The sequence below is a fragment of the Polyodon spathula genome, chromosome 44 (assembly GCF_017654505.1).
Source record: "Polyodon spathula isolate WHYD16114869_AA chromosome 44, ASM1765450v1, whole genome shotgun sequence".
NCBI classification, from domain to species: Eukaryota; Metazoa; Chordata; class Actinopteri; order Acipenseriformes; family Polyodontidae; genus Polyodon; species Polyodon spathula.
Window position 1 is genome coordinate 2,078,905 of NC_054577.1, and position 19,169 is coordinate 2,098,073.

General features: G+C 50.7%; 3 protein-coding genes across 3 annotated transcripts; 2 read left to right on the plus strand and 1 right to left on the minus strand.

The window, feature by feature from the left end:
• Nucleotides 1–1,649: 1,649 nt before the first annotated feature.
• On the plus strand, nt 1,650–4,619 carry and3 (actinodin3). The gene is made up of 5 exons (XM_041237384.1): nt 1,650–1,665; nt 2,370–2,434; nt 2,890–2,934; nt 3,281–3,462; nt 3,689–4,619. Exons 2-5 carry the CDS (start codon nt 2,374–2,376, stop codon nt 4,316–4,318), a joined length of 918 nt encoding a protein of 305 aa, XP_041093318.1. The 5' UTR covers nt 1,650–1,665; nt 2,370–2,373; the 3' UTR covers nt 4,319–4,619.
• Nucleotides 4,620–8,846: 4,227 nt separating this feature from the next.
• On the plus strand, nt 8,847–12,797 carry LOC121305662 (olfactory receptor class A-like protein 4). The gene is made up of 4 exons (XM_041237356.1): nt 8,847–9,086; nt 10,330–10,602; nt 10,761–11,003; nt 12,537–12,797. Exons 1-4 carry the CDS (start codon nt 8,847–8,849, stop codon nt 12,795–12,797), a joined length of 1,017 nt encoding a protein of 338 aa, XP_041093290.1.
• Nucleotides 12,798–13,479: 682 nt separating this feature from the next.
• LOC121305664 (OTU domain-containing protein 3-like) lies at nt 13,480–17,277 on the minus strand. The gene is made up of 9 exons (XM_041237357.1): nt 17,095–17,277; nt 16,344–17,007; nt 15,860–16,008; nt 15,548–15,660; nt 15,304–15,426; nt 15,097–15,210; nt 14,884–14,980; nt 14,517–14,667; nt 13,480–14,200 (listed from the first exon to the last, which is right to left on the minus strand). The coding sequence occupies exons 2-9, from the start codon at nt 16,556–16,558 to the stop codon at nt 14,002–14,004; spliced, it is 1,161 nt and encodes a 386-aa protein (XP_041093291.1). The 5' UTR covers nt 16,559–17,007; nt 17,095–17,277; the 3' UTR covers nt 13,480–14,001.
• Between the last annotated feature and the right edge of the window lie 1,892 nt (nt 17,278–19,169).

Below are 19,169 nucleotides of genomic sequence, written 5' to 3' on the forward strand. Positions count from 1 at the left end.
ATAACACAATGCAGATACATTAAATACAGTGAAATACAGGGCAGAGCGCATTCAATACAAACAGCATATAACACAATGCAGATACATTAAATACAGTGAAATACAGGGCAGAGCGCATTCAATACAAACAGCATATAACACAATGCAGGTACATTAAATACAGTGAAATACAGGGAAGAGCGCATTCAATACAAACAGCATAGAACACAATGCAGATACATTAAATACAGAGAAATACAGGGCAGAGCGCATTCAATACAAACAGCATATAACACAATGCAGATACAGTGAAATACAGGGCAGAGCGCATTCAATACAAACAGCATATAACACAATGCAGATACATTAAATACAGTGAAATACAGGGCAGAGCGCATTCAATACAAACAGCATATAACACAATGCAGATACATTAAATACAGTGAAATACAGGGCATAGCACACTCAATACAAACAGCATATAACACAATGCAGATGCATGAAATACAGGGCATAGCGCATTCAATACAAACAGCATATAACACAATGCAGATGCATTAAATACAGTGAAATACAGGGCAGAGCGCATTCAATACAAACAGCATATAACACAATGCAGATACATTAAATACAGTGAAATACAGGGCAGAGCACACTCAATACAAACAGCATATAACACAATGCAGATACATTAAATACAGTGAAATACAGGGCAGAGCGCATTCAATACAAACAGCATATAACACAATGCAGATACATTAAATACAGTGAAATACAGGGCAGAGCACAGTCAATACAAACAGCATATAACACAATGCAGATACATTAAATACAGTGAAATACAGGGCATAGCGCATTCAATACAAACAGCATATAACACAATGCAGATGCATTAAATACAGTGAAATACAGGGCAGAGCACAGTCAATACAAACAGCATATAACACAATGCAGATACATTAAATACAGTGAAATACAGGGCAGAGCACATTCAATACAAACAGCATATAACACAATGCAGATACATTAAATAAAGGCATTGCATTAAATACAAGGCTAGGATGTGAATTCTAGACACTGTGGATGCGTGTGTCATACAGAATCACACGAATAAGATGCAGTGAGAAACCTGAAATAGCAAATTTAGACAACAGCTAGCAACAGATTAATAACAGCTAGCAACAGATTAATAACAGCTAATAACGGATTAATAACAGCTAATAACGGATTAATAACAGCTAATAAGATATCGGGCTTGAAGAGCAGGGAGAGCAGGAGAGAACAGGCCGGTCTGGGGAGCTGATTTGAAGCGTCCCTCACTAATAACTAAATAAACACCAATAAAATGACAACACAGAAATCTGTTACCTGCCCCGGGGGCAAGCAGCCGGCTTTCAGATCACAGCGGGAAGCCTGATCTCTAGATTTTAAACTATTTTAATACGTTTCCTCCTAATTACAAACAGCCGCGCTTCGAGCGCCACGTGTTCCCTCCACAGCGACTCCAATCCCCGCCCCTCTCCTCTCTCATTGGAGACCGTTCTGGAGGACCCGCCCCGCCGGCCCCCGAACGCCAATGACGAGCGGAGGAGACGCTTGATTGGCAGTTGCCTTTATTCTCTGTATATAGAGGCCGCTTACCTGCTGGGCTCGGATTGAGAGGAGTGGAGACGCGCTGCAGGACAGGTGAGTCCCGCTGCAGAAACCGGGGACCCGACGGGACACAGGTCGTCTTCAATCCTTAAATATTTCGCGATTGAACACACAAAAAAAAAACCATAACTTTTATTTATTTATTTTTTGGACACCCTCGGGGTTTGAGAAAGGAATATTAGCGTCTGAATTGCTACTGTAGTTATTATAATGCGCGACAAAACGGTCCCCATAGACCGTGACCAAGCCGCTGGCAATAGCGTGTCTCCGCTCGACTAGCTCGTTTGTAATCGAGACTGTATTTAGAGAAATTTTACAATTGATTTGAGCTTTTAAACTAGCACGTTAGTTTGATCCACTAACCGTATCTTAGTTCAATTGTAAAGCACAGAGAGGTCTGGTAAAGCATAGGGAAGCATTGTAAAGCACAGAGAGGTCTGGTAAAGCATAGGGAAGCATTGTAAAGCACAGAGAGGTGTGGTAAAGCATAGGGAAGCATTGTAAAGCACAGAGAGGTCTGGTAAAGCATAGGGAAGCATTGTAAAGCACAGAGAGGTCTGGTAAAGCACAGGGAAGCATTGTAAAGCACAGAGAGGTCTGGTAAAGCATAGGGAAGCATTGTAAAGCACAGAGAGGTCTGGTAAAGCATAGGGAAGCATTGTAAAGCACAGAGAGGTGTGGTAAAGCTTAGGGAAGCATTGTAAAGCACACTTCGTCTGCCTGTCTCCTCATTTCAGAAAGATGAAGACGATGTCTCAGATGCTCCTGATGGGGGCGCTGTTTTGCCTCGTGCTGCTCCCAGGTCAGTCTCTCTCTCTCTTTGTAACTGGAACTCGGTTTCAGGACGCTGCGCGGCACACCAGGGGAGACTCGGGTTGGGTTTGATAGAGCACACCTCAAACTAGGTCTCCCGGGGGCTCCTGGAACCAGCTTTCAAGCCTCTGCTCCAGGGAAGAAGAAAACTTGCCTTCTGTTTCATGGCGTCTGTAACGCTCAGCTCTAATTATGAAAGGAAAACAGGCTGGTAGCTTTTTAGAAGGGTGTCTGTTCTGTTTTTTTTTTTTTTTTTTTCAGATGTTGTTCTCTGGCAGTGTTCCAACATATAACCCTGCTTCTCTCTCCTCCCACCTCTCCTTTCTCCTCTCTCCCCCTCTTTTTCCACTCCTCTTCCCCTTCTCTCCTCCCTCCTCTCTCTCTCTCTCTCCTCTTCTCCTCCCTCCTCCTCTCCCTCCTCTCTCTCTCCTCTTCTCTCTCCAGGTCTGCTGGATGCCTCTTCACTGATGAAGCTCATTAAACCACAAGGTAACCCTGAGAAACCCCTTTCTCATAGGTTCTTTTTTCTCTCACATTCAACACAAGTCTTCTTATATGTTTCTAACTTTTAAAAACTGCTTGCAGGGGAGTTCCCCACTGACTCGCTCTGAATATATTTCTGTATAGAGAGAAGGAGAGAGCGCGAGAGGCAGAAAGACAGAGGGAGAAAGATATTAAGCTGACAAGTGCTGTGGCAACACAATTCAGAAACTAGAATGGCGAATTGCTGTTTATATTGTCTCCCTCTCTCCTCTCCACTTTTCCCCTCTCCCTCTCCCACTCTCTCCTCTCCTCTCTCCCTTCTCTCCTCCTCTCCACCTCTCTCCTCTCTCAGCCCCTCAGGTGAAGGGTGACCTGGGGGAGGGGGAGGGGGAGGGGGAGGGGGTGTGGATCTCCTCCTCTCAGGCTCATGGTTTCCTGTCTCGCTCGCGCCGCAACGCTGGCAAGTGGCATCGAAACGTCCCGGACTTCCAGGCGTATTACCGGTACTACAACAGCATCGGCCACAACGAGGGGGTGAGAGAGAGAGAGAGCGCGCCTACCCTAACGCTCCCCCAACCCCAACTCTAACCACAACCCTAACCCTAACCCCTATCCCTCCCTAACTACAACAGCATCGGCCACAACGAGGGGGTGAGAAAGAGCACCCTAACCCTACCCCTACCCCTAACCCCTACCCCGACCCCTACCCCTAGTGTGTTAGTAACAGTCTTGTCTTGTAACCCCATTGCCCCCCCCCCAGCTCTACGAGATTGATCGGATCCGGATGCTGTACCAGCAGATGCGTCACTTGGAGCAGGTCCACGGGCCCAACGCCCCGTACTACCAGCACACCCTGGGCCTGCCGCCCGCCAAGTGCGACCCTCAGAAAGACAGCGGGTGCAAGACTCCGCCCCCGGAGGCGCGGGCCCGGCCCCCCAGCACGGCCCTCCCCCCGGCCAGCCAGGCGGGGGTGCAGTACTTGTGTGACTCCCGCGACCCCCGCTGCCGACCCTACGTCGTGTACAGCGCCAGCCCCTTCCCCTGTGACCCCCGCTTCGACCCCGCCTGCGCAGCTCCCCCAAAACAAGAGAGGAAACCCCCTCCCCCAGCAGCCCCCAAACCCTATAAGGCCATGGAGTACGATTGCGACCCCTACTGGGATCCTGACTGCCTGCGAGAGACGCCCCTCATGCTGACCAAGGGCAAAACGCACCCCCCTCCAGCCCCGGCCCCCCAGGTAGAGGAGGAGGAGGAGGAAGAGGCCCCAGCCCGGCCCCCTGACCCCGCCCCCCGCAAGAAGGGCCCGTATTACACCGTGCATGGGAGGCATTACAGCTACGATCCCTACGACCCCTACAGCTATGTCTACCACCAGCAGCCCAGCCAGTGAAACAGCACCCCCGTGTGGCTGCAGAAGTGTACTGCGGAGAGAGGCGGGAGCCAGGCAGAACCAAGTTATAAAAAAAAAAAAAATTAGTTCATTTAAAATACAACGTTTAACTTCTTAAACAGAACCATTTTACTTGCTGTTCTTGTTTTTGTTTTTTTGATCAGGTGTTAAGAACTCCGGTAAATGAATTCCAATGTTTTTTCTGTTTCCCAGAATTCCCTGCTGTGCCGCGTTGAAACGTCTGTGAGAAATTTGGATGTAAAATAATAAAACATAAATAAAATCTGCAATGAAACATTAATTCCATGGCTTGCTTCTTGTTTCTTATTATAACTCACTGTGCTTTTGTGTGATAAACTCGCTCGCTCGCTCTCTCTCGTGAACCTGGAAGACTCAAGCAGACAGCTATGGGCCTCTCCTCTCCTCTTTCCTCTCCCTTCTATTCTCCCCTCCTCTCCTCTCTCACTTCCTCTCCCTTTCTCTCCTCCCCTCTCCTCAAATACCCTCTCGTCCCTTCTCCACTCCTCTTTATTTCTTCTCTCCTTCCACCCCCTCCCCGTTCTCTCTCTCTCTCTCTCTGTCATGTTGGACCTTCTGCTTCGTCCTGTACTCTGACATATCCACGCCGTCATGTCGATCTAGATATACTTATGATCCTGATACTGAATCTGTTAACTGAACCATTTGCCTGGGATGCGTGATGCTAGTGTGATAGTCGTATAGTCAGATACCATAGCCTTTGTTCCGAGTTTCTGTATCTAGATCTCTATCAATCATCACTCTCTACTAACAATACTGCTCTATTAACGTTCGTCCGTCCATTCGCCTTCTACCTCATCGACCTCACCTTCATGTATACGACTGTACTCTCACTTACATGTCTTCCAAGGACTAGACAGGTCCTCTTTCGCATAATAACTCGTCGTCCTAGACGAGACCTGGTGAGCTCTCTTGCCTCGTCACGCTCATCGTTTAGTACACTCGACGTCTATACACCTCTCTCTCCACATCGTGCCTGCGATCCTCGCGTACCGAATTGCGAGTGCCTCTCTTCTCAAGCTCCGTCATAAGTTTGCTGTGCCGAACGTCATACAGAACTTCCGACTGACGGAGACACTGTCTGACTAGAAAGGTCATGCGACGAGATGTACTTCATTCCTCATGCGGAGCATCCGCCATCCCGCTCATGAATCCAGTGTAGCATTGATCCCTAGTACTCCCCCCTGCTACGAACAACTTCAAAACAGACCATAATAACCCTCCAATAAAACGCTCCAATTAGCAACAGAAATAAAGTCTTCAACAGCTAAACGAAAGCAGAGCGGGGGGCAGGGGGGGGACCTGCCACATCATCATCACTCACAGCGGTGGGGGGGGGGGGGGATACAACTAGAAAAGACAGAGTCAAGCAGAGCAGCGTTTGGGCTCTAGTGCCTCATCAGTGTTACTGAAACTAAACTGAGTCAAGCAGACCAGCGTTTGGGCTCTAGTGCCTTCATCAGTGTTACTAAAACTAAACTGAGTCAAGCAGAGCAGCTCTCTCACACACTCAGTGATAAACTCTGTATCCGCTTCACACACGGGGACGGACACACAAACACGCTCTTCTGCTCTTTATGCGGACATATGGAAGACGCAAACGCGGGACAACCTCCTACGAGCCGATGCCATTTTGTCCGGGTAAGAAACCGAGTGAATCAGAACCACACGTCTGCCGTACTGCCCCGTACCACACTGCCACCTGCTGGACACTCCGGGAATGGCAAGCTGGGTCCCTGCAGCGCTCTGAACACAAAATCACACTCAGAATACAACATCCATAGCGGCCCCTTGTCCCGGGTCAGTGCCCCCGATAACACACAGAGCTGCACTGTGCCCTCAAGCACAGAGAGGTCTGGTAAATGCAAGGGCCACTGCAAAGCACAGGAGGTTGTAAAGCATAGGGAAGCATTGTACAGTACATAGAGGTCTGGCAAAGCATAGGGGAGCGTTGTAAAGCAGAGAGAGGTCTGGTAAATCATAGGGAAGCATTGTAAAAGAGAGGTCTGGTAAAGCATGGGAAGCATTGTAAAGCACCCAGATAGGTCTGGTAAAGCATAGGGAAGTATTGTTAAAGCACAGAGAGGTCTGGTAAAGCATAGTGAAGCATTGTAAAGCACAGAGATGTCTGGGTAAAGCATAGGGAAGCATTGTAAAGCACAGAGAGGTCTGGTAAAGCATAGGGAAGCATTGTAAAGCACAGAGAGGTCTGGTAAAGCACAGGGAAGCATTGTAAAGCACAGAGAGGTCTGGTAAAGCATAGGGAAGCATTGTAAAGCACAGAGAGGTCTGGTAAAGCATAGGGAAGCATTGTAAAGCACAGAGAGGTCTGGTAAAGCATAGGGAAGCATTGTAAAGCACAGAGTGGTCTGGTAAAGCATAGGGAAGCATTTTAAAGCACAGAGAGGTTTGGTAAAGCACAGGGAAGCATTGTAAAGCACAGAGAGGTGTGGTAAAGCATAGGTAAGCATTGTAAAGCACAGAGATGTCTGGTAAAGCACAGGGAAGGGAAGCATTGTAAAGACAGAGAGGACATAGTAAAGCAAAGGGAAGCATTGTAAAACACAGGGGAGAGATCTGGTAAAGCACAGAGAGGTCTGGTAAAACAGATTCATAAGCATGGCACACCAGGGTGAACTGTTGAATGATAAATGCAGATTGTATAGATGGGGAGAGCAGGGGAGCAGCACAATCACACTGCAGATTGTATAGACGGGGAGAGAAGGGGAGCAGCACAATCACACTGCAGATTGTATAGACGGGGAGAGCAGGGGAGCTGCACAGTCACACTGCAGATTGTATAGACGGGGAGAGCAGGGGAGCTGCACAATCACACTGCAGATTGTATAGACGGGGAGAGCAGTGGAGCTGCACAATCACACTGCAGATTGTATAGACGGGGAGAGCAGGGGAGCAGCACAATCACACTGCAGATTGTATAGAGGGGGAGAGCAGGGGAGCTGCACAATCACACTGCAGATTGTATAGACGGGGAGAGCAGTGGAGCTGCACAGTCACACTGCAGATTGTATAGACGGGGAGAGCAGTGGAGCTGCACAATCACAATGCAGATTGTATAGACGGGGAGAGCAGTGGAGCTGCACAATCACACTGCAGATTGTATAGACGGGGGGAGCAGGGGAGCTGCACAATCACAATGCAGATTGTATAGACGGGGAGAGCATGGGAGCAGCATAATCACACTGCAGATTGTATAGATGGGGAGAGCAGTGGAGCTGCACAGTCACACTGCAGATTGTATAGACGGGGAGAGCATGGGAGCAGCATAATCACACTGCAGATTGTATAGACGGGGGGAGCAGTGGAGCTGCACAGTCACAATGCAGATTGTATAGACGGGGGGAGCAGTGGAGCTGCACAGTCACACTGCAGATTGTATAGACGGGGGGAGCAGTGGAGCTGCACAATCACACTGCAGATTGTATAGACGGGGAGAGCAGTGGAGCTGCACAATCACACTGCAGATTGTATAGACGGGGAGAGCAGGGGAGCAGCACAATCACAATGCAGATTGTATAGACGGGGAGAGCAGGGGAGCTGCACAATCACACTGCAGATTGTATAGACGGGGAGAGCAGTGGAGCTGCACAATCACAATGCAGATTGTATAGATGGGGAGAGCAGTGGAGCTGCACAATCACACTGCAGATTGTATAGATGGGGAGAGCAGGGGAGCAGCACAGTCACACTGCAGATTGTATAGACGGGGAGAGCAGGGGAGCAGCACAGTCACACTGCAGATTGTATAGACGGGGGGAGCAGGGGAGCTGCACAATCACAATGCAGATTGTATAGATGGGGAGAGCAGGGGAGCTGCACAATCCCGTTAATAAGGACAGGGCTGCTGAAGGATGCTGAATGGAGGCTCCCCTGTGTGAGTCTCCAGCACACCGTAATCAGGCTCCGCAGGGCCACAGGGACCCCTAATTAACCCCGGGAGGGGAGGGGGGGGGCCCACTGCACCCCCATCTCAACACTCAGCACAATCCAGCCCCAGGAATTCATTAACGAGGAAACGAGCCACAGCATAATTAATTATCACCACAATTAAACAGCAGAAATTTTCATTAGACACAAATACTTCCCTTATTTCAGGGGGCATTGAAACTTCCTCTCTGCCTGGCAGTGAGATCTCAATTCAAAAGAAATCTTCTCTCCTCTCGTCCTCTCCCCTCTCAGCCCCCAGAGCGTCATCAAGCTCCAGGTTTTAAAGAGTGTCGAGGTGCGCAGAGCACAATCTAGCAAACCCTGAGACTGAGAGGAGAGACAAGCGAGACTCACAGTGAGAGAGAGAGCGAGGCAGAGTGATAGAGAGCGAGAGTGAGAGAGGCAGAGTTAGAGAGAGAGAGAGAGAGAGAACAGAGTGGAGAGAGAGAGTGAGAGAGAACGAGGCAGAGTGAGAGAGACGAGTGAGAGAGGGAAGGAGATAAATCACAGACACGCTCGCAGACCCCCGGGTGCTGTGAGGATGGTCCTGCCAGTGTTCAGCGGGCCCAGTGCTGGTGCCACTCAGAACTCACTGTATGGGCTGCTGGTGCTGATGGGCGTGGTGGGGAACACGCTGGTCGCAGGGACCCTGTCCTGGGCGTTCCTGCAGCAGAGATTCATCGAGCAGTCTGACTTCATCCTGCTCAACATGACACTGTCCAACCTGCTCGTCTCCTTCTTCAGAAACATCCTGCTGTTTCTCTCAAGCCTTGGCATGGAGGTGTGTCTGTCTGTGTGTCTCGGTGTGTGCGTGTGCGTGTCTGCCTCTGCCTCTGCCTCTGTGTGTCTCGGTGTGTGCGTGTGTGTATCTGCTTCTGCCTCTGTGTGTCTCGGTTTTGCGAGTGTAGCACTATCAGAGCCACTGCACACGGTGTCCTGTGTGTGTGTGTCTCGGTGTGTGTGTGTGCAGACACACTGCCTCTGTGTGTCTCGGGTGTGTGTTCGTGTCTGCCTCGGTGTGTCTCTGTTTGTCTCGTGTGTGTGTCTGGCCTGCATCTGTGTGATACTGAGACACACAGTGTGTGTGCTTCCTCTGCCTCTGTGTGTCTCCTCGGTGTGTGTGTGTGTGTGTGTGTCTGCCTCTGCCTCTGTGTGTCTCGGTGTGTGTGTGTACCTCTGTGTCTCGTGTCACTGTGTTTCTGCCTCTGTGGGTCTGGTGTGTGTGTGTTGTCCTGTACGAGTGACCACAGCCACACAGATGGACACAGCCACCGTGTTCACATGTAACTGTGTGTCACTGTGTGTCACACAGAACCTACAAGCTCTGTACATGTGTGACACTCGTAGCCTATACGCACAGTTGCCACACACTGTGTGTTTCTGCCTCTGGTCACTCGGTGTGTGTTGAGACACCGAGCCACTGCCTCTGCAACAGCACAGACGGATACGGAGTGTGCGTGTGCAGGTCTGCCTCGTGCCTCTGGTGACGGAGACACAACAGGCGTGTGCAGGTCTGTCCTCTGCCTCTGTGTGTCTCGGTGTGTGCGTGGTGCGTCTCTCGTAACTGCTCTGCCTCGTGTGTGTGTGTGTGTCTGTGTGTTTCTGCCTCTGTGTGTCTCGGTGTGTGTGTGTGCGTGTCTGCCTCTGCCTCTGTGTGTCTCGGTGTGTGTGTGTGTGTCTCGGTGTGTCTCAGTGTCAAGACGTTTCGTGACACACTCCCACCACACACACTGTGGTTGTGTTGTCTTGGACACTGCCTCTGTGTCACACGGTTGCTGTACATATTTCTTGAGCCGGTCTGTGTGTCTGTGTGTCTCGGTGTGTGTGTGTGTGTCTGTGTGTTTCTGCCTCTGTATCTATGTGTCTCGGTGTGTGTATCTGCCTCTGTGTCTCTGTGTGTCTCGGTATGTCTGCCTCTGTGTGACTCGGTATGCATGTCTCGGTGTGTGTCTCGGTGTGTCTGTGTGTCTCAGTGTGTGTTTGCCTGTCTGTGCTCCTGCTGACTCGTCCACTGTCCCCTGCAGGCGTTCCTGTCTCAGAGCTGGTGCAAGATCTTCATGTGTTTGTGGGTGTGGTTCCGCTCTGTCAATGTCTGGATGACGTTCTGTCTCAGCGCATTTCATTTCGCTGTGATTCGCCGGAACAAACCTGCCCCCTCCGCAGGCCTCACCGCTAGCCACGCCTCCCAGGAGCTGCGGCGCCTCCTATTGGTCATCGGTCTGGTCTGGGTCATCAACCTGATCTACACCCTGCCGCTGTTAATGTTCTCCACCACGGGGAGCCGCAACAGCACTGAGGTGAGTCTCAATCCTCGGACTCTCCTCCCGCAATGCTGTGAACGCTGCTACTGTCCAGCTTCATTTAACATTAACAACAGATCAGATAGTCCAAAAGAAGTACATTGTATCCCCTGCTGTTTTTACACACTCTCTCCTTCTTTACCTCCTCTCTCCAGACCCTCATGGTGATCAGCAGCAGCACACGCCCTGTGCTGGGCTGTGTGTGGAATTTCCCCTCTCAGTACAGCGGGCTGGCCTTTGCCACAGTGTCCCTGGTGATGCATGAAGCTCTGCCCATCGTGCTGATGCTGGGCACTAACCTGGCCACGCTGTACCGGCTGCACACGCACGGGCGCATCGTGGGCGTCGTCCAGGAGAGCTTGTCCAGGAGGGTGCCAGCCGAGCGCAAGGCAGCCAAGGTCAGACTGGCAGTTTGTTTCACTTTGGCTCTGTCTATTGCTGAGCTGTGCTGAGTGAATGGAGCTGTGCTGAGCTGTGCTGTGCTGTATTGAGTGAATGGAGCTGTGCTGTGCTGTATTGAGTGAATGGAGCTGTGCTGAGCTGTGCTGTGCTGTATTGAGTGAATGGAGCTGTGCTGTGCTGTATTGAGTGAATGGAGCTGTGCTGTGCTGTATTGAGTGAATGGAGCTGTGCTGAGCTGTATTGAGTGAATGGAGCTGTGCTGTGCTGTATTGAGTGCATGGATCTGTGCTGTGCTGTATTAAATGAATGGATCTGTGCTGTGCTGTATTGAGTGAATGGAGCTGTGCTGTGCTGTATTGAGTGAATGGAGCTGTGCTGTGCTGTATTGAGTGAATGGCTGTTGTGCTGTATTGAGTGAATGGAGCTGTGCTGTGCTGTATTAAATGAATGGATCTGTGCTGTGCTGTATTGAGTGAATGGAGCTGTGCTGTGCTGTATTGAGTGCATGGATCTGTGCTGTGCTGTATTGAGTGAATGGAGCTGTGCTGAGCTGTGCTGTATTGAGTGAATGGAGCTGTGCTGTGCTGTATTGAGTGAATGGAGCTGTGCTGTGCTGTATTGAGTGCATGGATCTGTGCTGTGCTGTATTGAGTGAATGGAGCTGTGCTGTGCTGTATTGAGTGAATGGAGCTGTGCTGTGCTGTATTGAGTGAATGGATCTGTGCTGTGCTGTATTGAGTGCATGGATCTGTGCTGTGCTGTATTGAGTGCATGGAGCTGTGCTGTGCTGTATTGAGTGAATGGAGCTGTGCTGTGCTGTATTGAGTGAATGGAGCTGTGCTGTATTGAGTGCATGGATCTGTGCTGTGCTGTATTGAGTGCATGGATCTGTGCTGTGCTGTATTGAGTGCATGGATCTGTGCTGTGCTGTATTGAGTGAATGGAGCTGTGCTGTGCTGTATTGAGTGAATGGAGCTGTGCTGTGCTGTATTGAGTGAATGGAGCTGTGCTGTGCTGTATTGAGTGCATGGATCTGTGCTGTGCTGTATTGAGTGCATGGATCTGTGCTGTGCTGTATTGAGTGCTGTATGGATCTGTGCTGTGCTGTATTGAGTGAATGGAGCTGTGCTGTGCTGTATTGAGTGAATGGAGCTGTGCTGTGCTGTATTGAGTGAATGGAGCTGTGCTGTGCTGTATTGAGTGAATGGAGCTGTGCTTTGCTGTATTGAGTGAATGGAGCTGTGTTGTGCTGTATTGAGTGCATGGATGCTGTATTGAGTGAATGCTGTGTGCTGTATTGAGTGAATGGAGCTGTGCTGTGCTGTATTGAGTGCATGGATCTGTGCTGTGCTGTATTGAGTGCATGGAGCTGTGCTGTGCTGTATTGAGTGAATGGAGCTGTGCTGTGCTGTACTGAGTGCATGGATCTGTGCTGTGCTGTATTGAGTGAATGGAGCTGTGCTGTGCTGTATTGAGTGAATGGAGCTGTGCTTCGCTGTGTCCCCATGTCCCTGTCCTCTCGCTTGCAGGTGATCCTGCTCTTGACTGTCCTGTTCATCGTGCCCTGGGGAACCAGCCTGGTCTCACTGAATTATTACAACTACAACAAAGGCCCGTCCAGGGACTACCTGCTGGTCCTCGCGACATTCTCCAACTCCCTCTTCATCGCACTCAGCCCCCTGGTGCTGGCGGCCGGGCACAGCAAGCTGAGGAGCAAGCTGAAATACATCCTGAAGAGAGGTGGTGTGTTTCTGGGGGGGGTAGGGGGTACAGTGACTGGGCCCCACTGAGAGCAAGCCCATGGGGGGTACAGGGGGGCACAGCAAGCTGAGGAGCAAGCTGAAATACATCCTGAAGAGAGGTGGTGCGACACAGTCCCAAGCTGACAGTAGCAAGCAAAAATACATCCTGAGAGAGGGGTCGTTCGACTTTATGGGGGGTACAGTGGGGCACAGCCTGGGAGCAGCTGACATACCCCCCCATGAAGAGAGGGGTGCGAGAGGGGGTACAGGGGGCACACAGCAAGCTGAAATACATCCGAAGAGAGGGGGTGGGGGGGGGGGGTAACAGGGAGGCTCCCCAAGGGCCCCCAAAGCTGAAATACATCCTGACTTTATGTGGGGGGGTCTGGGGTACACGCCCCCCCCCACTGCCCCCATGCTCCCCCCGTGTCGTTCGCGGTTTGTAGGCTTCTCTCCTGAAGAGAATACCCCCCCCATCCATGTCCCCCCGTGTCGTTCGACTCCTCGGAGTTATGTAGGACTGAGGAGCAAGGGGGGGTGCTGAAGGGGGGGGGGGTAGGGGGGTACAGGGGGGCACAGCAAGCTGAGGAGCAAGCTGAAGAGAGGGGGTCCAGGGGGGGTGTGTGGAGGATGTTCTTGTTTGTTATTTATTGGAATTTGTCACGGCCACACACTACTGGCAGTTTAGACTAATTCTTTTCTCCAAAAAATGAAGGAATTAAAGTTGAATCGAGTTAGAAAGAGATCTCCAAATTTATTTACAGCATTACCACACACACCCTCACACGCACCAACATACACACACACGCATGACACACGCACCAACACACACGCACACAGTATTCAAATGGCCCTCTCCCGAGGCACCTCCTGGAAACACCAGCAATCACAGTCCTGTCTTCAGACCCCATTGAGTCAGCACTGAATACTGTGTGCAGATCTGTCTGGGGCCGGCCGCACACAGCACTGAATACTGTTCAGTTAATACTATTGTTAATATTCATTTCACCAGTGAGACTCTCCGATCAAACACAAAACTATATCAAACCAGCCCCTCTGAAAAAAAACACAAAACAAAACACTGTGAATGTCCCCTTGCAGCAGAGGATCCTGGGAGTTGTAGTTTTATTAAGCATGGCTGTCACACACAGACCTCTTAATGAAACTATAGCCCCCACAATTCCTGTAAACCACCCCCCCCCCGGGCTGCGCAGGTCATCACGGGCTGCTGTCAGTCGGGGTGAGGATTCAGCTAGATGTTGAGTGTGGAGAATGTCCTGACCAGGTGGACCCCGCTGTCTGGGTCCTGTTCCTGGTTCTGGTTCTGGTTCTCCCGGGCTCTCTGTCTATGCTTCTCCTCCTGACGACTCTTCTTCTCCAGCCGTTGCTGCTCCTTGCGCTGCTTATTGGAGACCTGGAGCCGAGAGCAGAAAGTCAGACTGCACTGTACACTACAGCACTGCACAGAGTCAGACTGCACAGAGTCAGACTGCACTGTACACTACAGCACTGCACAGCGCGGTACAGCACAGAGTCAGACTGCACTGTACACTACAGCACTGCACAGCGCGGTACAGCACAGAGTCAGACTGCACTGTACACTACAGCACTGCACAGCGTGGTACAGCACAGAGTCAGACTGCACTGTACACTACAGCACTGCACAGCACAGAGTCAGACTGCACTGTACACTACAGCACTGCACAGCACAGAGTGTCTCTCTCTCTCTCTCTCTCTCTCTCTCTCTCTCTCTCTCTTGACACTCACTGTGAGGACACTCCTGTTCTTGACAGCGCTGGTCTCCTCTGACTCTGTTCTGAGACTGCCATGGGGTCTCTGCCGGTCCGGTTGTTCTCTGCAGGGCTCCCGAAGATCCGCGCGCCCGAGCCGGAGTCCTGCCACAGCTCCGAGTCAGGGCCTGGACCGAGGGGAGAGACACAGCGTTACATTACAGAGCAGAGCACAGCAATACAGCACAGACTGACACACACACACACACACACACACACACCAAATACAATATAGAGTCAGGGACTAGACCGAGGGGAAGCATAACATTATAGGGCAGAGTAATACATGTGATACAGGAGAGAATTCACACACACACACACACACAGAGTGGCCGCTGACTCACTGTGCCTGTGTGTTCCCGGGTCCTGAAGCAGCGAGCTCACTGCTGTCTCAATGGTATCATTTGCAGCCTCCAGACTCTGCAGGATGAGCGCTGTGTCCTGGGGAGGGGGAGGACGACTGAATTAAACCCCCAGAATCTGAACCAAACCCCCAGAATCTGAACCAAATCCCCAGCGCCTGAACCAACCCCCCAGAGCCTGAACGGAACACTCACCGTACAGGCCCCCCACTCCGACACCTCCCCCTCAGGGTCCCCCCCAGTCGGGCTCGCGGGCCGGTACCAGTTCCGGTTCCGATCCACCTGGGACTCCCCTCCGCGACTCAGAGTCTGAGAGAGAAGGAAACACACATGGCTGACTTCACCTCTCCTGCTCCTGGGAAAGTGACACCCCCTCTCTCCCCGCTCCCTCCTCCCCTCTACCTCTGTCCTCAGGTGGGCGGGACTCTCAGAGTTGTCTCCAATCCTGCGCACGCTGTCATAGTGCTCGCCATGGCGATAAGCGATGTGCAGCTCACGGCCACTCGGCTTCTCCGACCCCCGGATCTGGGCAGCGCCAATCATAAAACAGGAGGAGAAACCATGAGACACACAGAGACACAAAACACACACACACAGAGACACAGACACAAAACACACACACCAGACACAAAAAACACACACACACCTGCCACAGCGGCGCATTGACCTGGTGGATCACCACGGTGACCCCGTGGTTCCGGGCGAAAGCCACGATGGCGTCGTTCCCAGCAAAGGTGCCGGACTTCCCCAGGCTCGCCACTGCAAGACAAGGACAGGGAGTGAGGAGGACAGGGGGTGCAGCGAGGGGGGGGAGGGGTCACTCCCCCCTCCCCAAAAAAGCCGGGGGTCCCCCCCAAGTCTCACCTGGGCAGTTCCCCCCACCCGGTCACTCCCCCCCCCCCGACGGGGGGGGTGCAGCGAGGGGGTCAGGCTGTCCAGGGCATCCCTCTCTCCTCACCGTGTTTCTCGAAGGGCACGTCGTCCTCCACGAAGGGCTCGAAGTCGTGCCGCTGTGTGATCATGAACTCCACCGTCTCGCGCCGGAGCTTCAGGTGGTTCCGGGAATGACCCTCCAGCTGGTCCCCCAGGGCCCGGAACAGGCAGTTACTATAGCAACCGAGAGAGAGCCAGCGTTACCACAGCAACCGCTGACTCGCGGAATTACAACAGAGAGGCTGTTAGTGTGATGAGGGATAGCACTGATACAAACAGGAAGGGATTGTGTCTGCCTCTGCTACTTACTTGACAGCAAGCAGCAGGAATGAGTAGAGAGAGCGAGAGAGACAGAGAGCGAGAGAGACGGAGAGAGAGACAGAGAGCGAGAGACAGAGAGCGAGAGACAGAGAGCGAGAGAGACGGAGAGCGAGAGAGACGGAGCGCGAGAGAGACGGAGCGCGAGAGAGACGGAGAGCGAGAGAGAATAAGCTGCTGCTCTCTCGTACCCGTCTCCAGGCACCTCTCTCAGTTTGAGGCCGAGCGCCTGCAGCTGATTGGTGAAGCTGACAAACTCCTCCTCCTCGTCCTCGGCACCGCCCCCCTGGGCTCGGTTCCTGCGCTCCTTCGCCAGCGCTCTGCGCACCGTCCGCTCATCACGCTTCCTCTCCGCAGAGAACTTCCTGTGAGGGTGACCCGTCTTCGCTGTCTGCTTGCGGGACATCGTGGGACTCAGAGCAGAACCAGGGGCTCCGTCACACTGGGGCACCCAGAACCAGGGGCTCCGTCACACTGGGGCACCCAGAACCAGGGGCTCCGTCACACTGGGGCACCCAGAACCAGGGGCTCCGTCACACTGGGGCACCCAGAACCAGTCTCCAGGTACAGTGTCTGAGACTCAAACTGACACACAACAGAACTCCCAGGGATCCCAGTGTCTCTCACACAAACACAGTAGCAGGGAGCGCCTGTGTCGCCGTGTTCGCCCCCCTCGCAGTCCCTGCTTCCCACTGACTCTCTGTCTCACACACAGCGGGTCCGGATCGGATCCGGATCGGATCGGGCAGGCCCGGTATGATCCAGGAGAGAGATCCGAAGCGGAAGGAATCGCTCACCCCAGATCTGCACAAGGAAAACTCGTCGTGCAAGAGTCTTCCGAGTCAAACGCAGCCCCTACAAAAGAAACGAGGACAATTAGACTTTACACCCACCTCCATCACATCGCTGTTTTTATAGATTTATAATTATATTAACTCTTACCCGCAGTGGAGGCGATATCGCTGTTTTTACAGATTTATAACTATCGCTGTTTTTATAGATTTCTAATTATTTTAACACTTTGTCGTTTTGATTCTCCGAATCGAGTTACACTCCGTCCTGCACCGCTTCCGTGTGTGTACCGTAGCCCACAAGGTTCAAAATGCCTGCGGTGACGATGTCGAATTCCGCGCAGCTTTAACCCTTGGGGGTGTCGCTAAGTTTGCGCGGACTCACCCTGTCCGCACGTCACGCATTAACTGCGGCGCAGTCTTTTTGCACAGCGGGATATAAAGATGAAATGCTGTCGTCACTCGCCATTGGGGTGCTAGCCTGTATCAGTGGAGGCGCTGCCGCATTTAATCACCGCGCTGCCGCAAACCACAAGACCACAAGAGACCAGTGCTGGGGATCGATTTTATTGTCATCAATACAATCGCGAAATATCATTTGAAGGGTGCTGTAGATTGCAAAAACACACGGGAAATAAACCATTCACATAAAACACTGGATAACACAGAGACAGAGAACACAGAACTCACGTGAACATGAAAGGGAAATAAGTGTGTGTGTGTGTGTGTGTTGTATGTATTGTGTGTGTGTCACACATTACGTAATAATGATATGCCACACATACACATATACGTGTATGTGTATCATTGTATATATGTCCACATAGGTGTGTGTATAGTCGTGTGTATATGTATAAGGTGTATATGTTATTTAGTATATTGTATTATATGTAAGGTTTGTGTGTGTATAGGTGGTGTGTATAGTTACATTGACCACACATATACAGTATTCACTGTATATGTATAGGTGTGTGTGTGTGTGTGTGTGTGTGTGTATGTAGGTGGGTGTGTGTGTGTGTGTGTATAGGTGTGTGTGTGTGTGTATATGTATAGGTGTGTGTGTATAGTGTGTGTGTGTATGTATAGGTGTGTGTGTATATGTATAGGTGTGTGTGTATATAGTTGTGTGTATATGTATAGGTGTGTGTGTGTGTGTGTGTATGTATAGGTGTGTATGTGTGTGTGTGTGTGTGTGTGGTGTGTGTGTATATGCACCATATGTGTATCATACCTACCATGTATAGTGTATCAGTTGTACATATGTACACACACATGTGTGTATCGTTTTAATGTGGTACATGTCTAGGCAATGTGTCCACACATAGTACATATCCACACACACATAGGTTTGTGTGTATCCATATTGTGTGTGTGTGTGTGTGTGTGTATGTGTGTGTGTGTGTATGTATAGGTGTGTGTGTGTATGTATAGGTGTGTGTGTATAGTTGTGTGTATATGTATAGGTGTGTGTGTATATGTATAGGTGTGTGTATATGTATAGGTGTGTGTGTATGTGTAGGTGTGTGTGTATATATATGTGTGTGTGTATATGTATAGGTGTGTGTGTGTATATATGTATAGGGGTGTATGTGTAGTTGTGTGTGTGTGTGTATGTGTGTGTGTTGGTGAAAGGGTGTGTGTCATAGTTTGTGATGTATGTTTATATGTGGTGTCCACACACAAACATATCTAGTTTGTGTGTGTGTGTAGGTTTGTGTGAAATTATGCGGTGTGTGGGTGTGTCTATGTCTCGGTGGTGTATGCTCCGTTGTGGTGTATATGTAGACACACTAGTTGGGTGTGTATATGTATAGGTGTGTGTGTGTGTATATACATAGGTGTGTTATGTGTGTATATTTGTGTGTATATGTATAGGTGTGTGGTGTGTGTGTATAGGTTTGGGTGTAGTTGTGTATATAGTATATAGGATCGGGTGTGGTATAGTGTATTGTGTGTGTATTGTTATAGTTGTGTGTATATGTCTACACACACATGTATACGTGTATATGTATAGTGTTGTATGTATCGTTGTGTATATGTATATTGTGTAGGTGTGTAGGTGTGTGTGTGTGTGTGTATAGTGTGTGTGTATATGTATAGGTGTGTGTGTATATGTATAGGTGTGTGTATAGTTGTGTGTATATGTATAGGTGTGTGTGTATATGGTGTGTGTGTATATGTAGGTGTGTGTGTGTATATGTATAGGGTGTGTGTATAGTGTGTGTG

Excerpts from the sequence above, each read along its gene's own strand:
- LOC121305662 (XM_041237356.1), top strand. The coding sequence starts at position 8,847 with ATGGTCCTGCCAGTGTTCAGCGGGCCCAGTGCTGGTGCCACTCAGAAC. Across the intron at positions 10,603-10,760 it reads GGAGCCGCAACAGCACTGAG|ACCCTCATGGTGATCAGCAG; the intron begins GTGAGTCTCAAT and ends TCCTCTCTCCAG. Across the intron at positions 11,004-12,536 it reads CCGAGCGCAAGGCAGCCAAG|GTGATCCTGCTCTTGACTGT; the intron begins GTCAGACTGGCA and ends TCTCGCTTGCAG.
- and3 (XM_041237384.1), top strand. The coding sequence starts at position 2,374 with ATGAAGACGATGTCTCAGATGCTCCTGATGGGGGCGCTGTTTTGCCTC. Across the intron at positions 2,935-3,280 it reads GAAGCTCATTAAACCACAAG|CCCCTCAGGTGAAGGGTGAC; the intron begins GTAACCCTGAGA and ends CTCCTCTCTCAG. Across the intron at positions 3,463-3,688 it reads GCATCGGCCACAACGAGGGG|CTCTACGAGATTGATCGGAT; the intron begins GTGAGAGAGAGA and ends CCCCCCCCCCAG.
- LOC121305664 (XM_041237357.1), bottom strand. The coding sequence starts at position 16,558 with ATGTCCCGCAAGCAGACAGCGAAGACGGGTCACCCTCACAGGAAGTTC. Across the intron at positions 14,981-15,096 it reads CGGAGTGGGGGGCCTGTACG|GACACAGCGCTCATCCTGCA; the intron begins GTGAGTGTTCCG and ends CCCCCTCCCCAG. Across the intron at positions 14,668-14,883 it reads CCCGGGAACACACAGGCACA|GCCCTGACTCGGAGCTGTGG; the intron begins GTGAGTCAGCGG and ends CCCTCGGTCCAG.